Source organism: Littorina saxatilis, linkage group LG17, assembly GCF_037325665.1.
Source record: "Littorina saxatilis isolate snail1 linkage group LG17, US_GU_Lsax_2.0, whole genome shotgun sequence".
Classification (NCBI taxonomy): domain Eukaryota; kingdom Metazoa; phylum Mollusca; class Gastropoda; order Littorinimorpha; family Littorinidae; genus Littorina; species Littorina saxatilis.
In genome coordinates, this window is record NC_090261.1 from 51,358,546 (window position 1) to 51,363,250 (window position 4,705).

The 4,705-nt window shown below is 43.4% G+C and overlaps 1 protein-coding gene across 2 annotated transcripts in view; it reads right to left on the reverse strand.

Annotated features, from left to right (window-relative positions):
• Window positions 1-4,298, reverse strand: part of LOC138953828 (uncharacterized) — an 11,204-nt gene extending 6,906 nt beyond the window's left edge. Inside the window, exons 1-2 of one of the 2 annotated variants that reach the window (XM_070325773.1) lie at window positions 4,040-4,298; window positions 1,294-3,081 (exon numbers count right to left, since the gene is read on the reverse strand). In XM_070325773.1, the coding sequence (XP_070181874.1) occupies window positions 1,294-1,469 (176 nt within the window). In that variant the 5' untranslated portion in view covers window positions 1,470-3,081; window positions 4,040-4,298. Of the gene's footprint in view, window positions 1-1,293; window positions 3,490-4,039 lie in introns of those variants that run through there. The other variant, XM_070325772.1, reaches the window with a different exon arrangement.
• Between the last annotated feature and the right edge of the window lie 407 nt (window positions 4,299-4,705).

Genomic DNA, 4,705 nt, shown 5'->3' on the forward strand with positions numbered 1-4,705 from the left:
ATAATGACTGATCCCGGGTTTTCAGTTTGTGTATTTTACTACCATGCCGAAAGATTGACTAAATGTGTTGATATCGCTTCACGCGACTTGTTTGTGTTGTATTCGACGGTACAAGGGAAAAGGACAGTAAACTAGTCCCGTTTTTGTGCTGCTCGAAGCATGCATTTATTTTTATTTGTATCTTTAATGATACTTTTCAGTTTATTATATGTTGAAATGAATACGCTCCGTGTCAAATGGAGCAGTTTACAGCCCATTTGAATGACTTTGTTTTATCCTCGTTTTTTCGTTGTGCTGCGTCTCAGGGCTTATTCTTTAAAGATTTGGGTTTTTTTTTCACTAAAGCAAATCAGAAAACTTTCAGCTGACCTTCTCCCTCTTTTGTCATGATTTTAACACCGTGCACAGAGCACTCAGCGAGGACAGTGAACCTGCAGAAAAAGTAGGCGATACTAAAAACTAAAAGTTCGAGTCAGTCATGAACGTGAACTCTTGTCTTTCTGCGAACCTCTTTCTGCGAACCTGTCAAACATAAACGTAACGTTGGTCTCGTGGTATGACACTTTGTTTAAAAAAAAAAAAATAAAAAATAAAAAAAAGAAGAAGAAGAAGAAGAAGAAGAAGAAGACGAAGACGAAGAGAGAAAGAGAGAGAGAGAGAGAGAGAGAGAGAGAGAGAGAGAGAGAGGGAGAGAGAGAGAAGGTGGCGCGCATACACAAAGCACAAAAATAGCAAGTTGGTTGATTGGTTGAATGATTATTTAGTGACCGCTTATCAATCAGTAGCTGTCAGTCAACACTAATGTCAACTCATTTCACACGAATACACTGCCACAGTTAACACACTATAGACAAGCTGCGTAACATGAATGAACCCCTTGCAATGTTGCGCACGTTAAACTGAGACCCCAAGCTAACGGTGTCTCATAGCTGGGAACCGCAAAACACGATCACACGCACGATGCAGGGAGAAAATATGGCGTCGCTGCACGCATTCAGTTTTGTGGTTCGCAACTTGAGAAAAGTCCCATGGGCAATCAGTGTACATACCAAAGTGACACGATGCTCCCCCTTTGTGAAGACCATCAAACAAATTGGAAAGTTAGGGAGTCTAAAAGTAGCGACAAATTTGAAGACGTTACATGAACAGCAGAGTTTCCAAGGTAAAGGAGGAGGGACGGGGGTAGGTAGAAGGATCAGTTGGCCTTAAAAAGGGAATGTATGGGCAGGAGGAGGGGGAGGGGGTATTAATGGGGTGTCCACTGTACCACAAAATAAAAACAAAACAACATACGTGAGAGTTTTGGCCGGCGTGATGATCGCTTCCACCACGTACTTTTGGTTGGCTCGAACCTTGAGCGTGTTGGGGTGCGCGAACCGCAGACCGTCAGGCTTGTGGTACACGGGGCTGCGCGTGGGCCACTGGGCCACTGTCACCCTCACCTTGAACTTCTCGTCCATACATGACATGCAGAGGCTGCTGTGCTACCTGTCTCACGTGCATGCACAGTGGTGAACTTTCCGGTTGTGACATAGGAGGAAACTCTCTCGCTAAGATGCAGAGGCTGCTGCGACTGATCGCGTGTACAAAGCATACATCATGCTGCTTCCAATCCACATCGCAGATGCGTTTGTCAGTCTGCTTGTTGCTTTTAGTTTAATCCACATATTTTATCTTATCTTGTCCTTTCCACTCGCGTTGCATTCAAAGTTTTCACACATACTGGTTTTATTCTTTTTCACACGTGTCGATGTCAGTCCAGTCCAAACATTCCGTTTATATTGTCTACTCGTGCAAACATGCTGTTTTAAGTCCGCTTCACACAAAAGCTTACTCTTTCAGTTCGTAACAGACTTGCTTTCAATCCGCTTCACACAATCATTCTCTTACCAGTTTGCATCACACTTGTTTTTAATCCACTTCACATAATGCTGTTTTCAGCCCTTTCCACACTAGCTGTTTTAAGCCCACTTCACACATGCTTTTTTCAGTTGACTTCACACAGTGGCTGTTTTCTGTCCACTTAACACTTGCTGTTATCAGTTCATTTTAGTCACACATGCTGTTTTCACTGAGTTCACTTGACACATGCTGTTTTCAGTTCACTTGACACATGTTGTTTTCAGTTCACTTGACACATGCTGTTTTCAGTTCACTTGACACATGCTGTTTTCAGTTCACTTGACACATGCTGTTTTCAGTCCACTTCACACATGCTGTTTTCAGTTCACATGACACATGCTGTTTTCAGTCCACTTCACACATGCTGTTTTCACTGAGTTCACATGACACATGCTGTTTTCAGTCCACTTCACACATGCTGTTTTCAGTCCACTTGACACATGCTGTTTTCAGTTCACTTGACACATGCTGTTTTCAGTCCACTTCACACATGCTGTTTTCAGTTCACTTGACACAGTGGCTGTTTTCTGTCCACTTAACACTTGCTGTTATCAGTTCATTTTAGTCACACATGCTGTTTTCACTGAGTTCACTCGACACATGCTGTTTTCAGTTCACTTCACACATGCTGTTTTCAGTTCACTTGACACATGCTGTTTTCAGTTCACTTGACACATGCTGTTTTCAGTTTACTTGACACATGCTGTTTTCAGTTCACTTGACACATGTTGTTTTCAGTTCACTTCACACATGCTGTTTTCAGTTTACTTGACACATGCTGTTTTCAGTTTACTTGACACATGCTGTTTTCAGTTCACTTGACACATGCTGTTTTCAGTTCACTTGACACATGCTGTTTTCAGTTCACTGGCACATGCTGTTTTCAGTTCACTTGACACATGCTGTTTTCAGTCCACTTCACACATGCTGTTTTAAGTCCACTTCACACATGCTGTTTTCTGTCCACACATGTTTTCAGTTCATTTTATACGATCTGTTTTTAGCTAATGCACTAATCAGCAAAAAGTCCATTTTCCACGGACGTATCTGACATCACTTCATCTCCGTGCGCAGAGAAACTTGACAGACGAACTAAAAACATGGTTGTGCACTCGTTAAATCCTTCAAGGCCCATGTCGTGACATAATTGACATTGACGGTGAGATGAGTTTGTGGGCGCTGAAAAGTTACAGCTTTCTTGTCATGACCTGCCCGCCTTGCTTTACTTGCACTCTGCGAATTATTGCTGAAGGTAGTCACAGTATAGTGATACGCACACGTACTTTTGTAATGTTATGATGTTTTGGGGGACTTAATGAGAATCCAAAAACAAGCAAGGAATGTTATAGGAACGTTTTACAGTTTAATTGTTTAATTGTTTAATTGTGACCAAAAACCACGTCACGTTACGGACTTAATTAGTGAGGCAACGTCTTTTAGTTTTAGTCACATGTGCGGCAAGATAAGATTGTGAATCTAAATCTCGGTTACTGAATTTTAGCGATTTGCTGGCCCTCGATCAATTTGGTTAGTAAAGATTTATTTTGTTTATAATTAAGATTGTTTGTTTCACCATCTGTCTTTTTTAAAATTTTAATTTGGAGACAGGTCGCACAGTTTAGTCTTAGTAGAGACAGGTCGCACGTTTGAGTCTATGTACAGACATTTTAATGTCGCACTGAAAACTGAGAGGGAAGGGGGGAGGGGGGAGCAGTGACTGAGATGGGGGGGCAGTGCCTGCACGCCCCCGATTCGTGTAGGTTTAAATGCCCCCAACAGCGTGCACGTGCAGTCAGGTAAACTGTTTTTACTGAGTGAGAATGGATTTAGCACGTTTTGGTCTAAGTAGTGACAGGTCGCACGTTTTAGTCTAAGCTTTTTCAGATGGTAAGCTTGTCCCTCGATCAGTTCATTGTAAGGTCGCAAAAGGCAGCGTTAACTACTCAACAGTTGAGTTAACCCATGCATGATCAATTTAGCGAGCAACCGCTCGTTTTAGTCACTGTCTTTTAGAAGACGAGCTTGGCTATCTGTCAATTTAGTTTAGTGCTAAAGGCCGCACCTTTTAGTAACACTTTGACACATTGCACTTGGACTTTCACACACAGTTTTCAGACACACACGGGCCTAAATATACCTTATTCTATTTCTTCCCTTGATTACGCTGTTCAGTCACACAACACAAATGCGCCCGACTATGCGTTATTCGATTGCATAAATTTCAGTCACATTGTTCCCACTGATATTAGTCTGTCTTATCAGTCTTGAATCACCCGATCGAACCTCCTCCTTAGTCATAGAATACACCACACACACTCGACCGACCGACACGATGGTTGAAGTCAGTTGTATCATCGAGGGTTTGGCGAGTGAAAGTTGAAATATTCCGGCCTGGAGATTTGTCAGCACTAGGCTGTCAGATGGGCAACAGCCCAGATACATTTTTATGTCGCACTGAAAACTGAGAGGGAAGGGGGGAGGGGGGAGCAGTGACTGAGATGGGGGATGGGGGGGGGGGGGGGGGGGGGGGGGCAGGGCCTGCACGCCCCCGATTCGTGTAGGTTTAAATGCCGCCTCCAACGGCGTGCAGTCAGGTAAACTGTTTTTAGTGAGAATGGATTTAGCATGCAGTTGGAGGTGGTGGAGGGAGGGGAGAGGGGGTGGGGTGTGGGGGGGGGGGGGGGGAGGAGGAGGTGGTGATGCAAGGTTTGTCGTAATGTCCAGAGCTGGATAACGTCTTTCAGTGTCTTTAGCTTTAACTTTACAGTCTATTGGTTATATTTTGTTTGACTTCTTTGTTTTG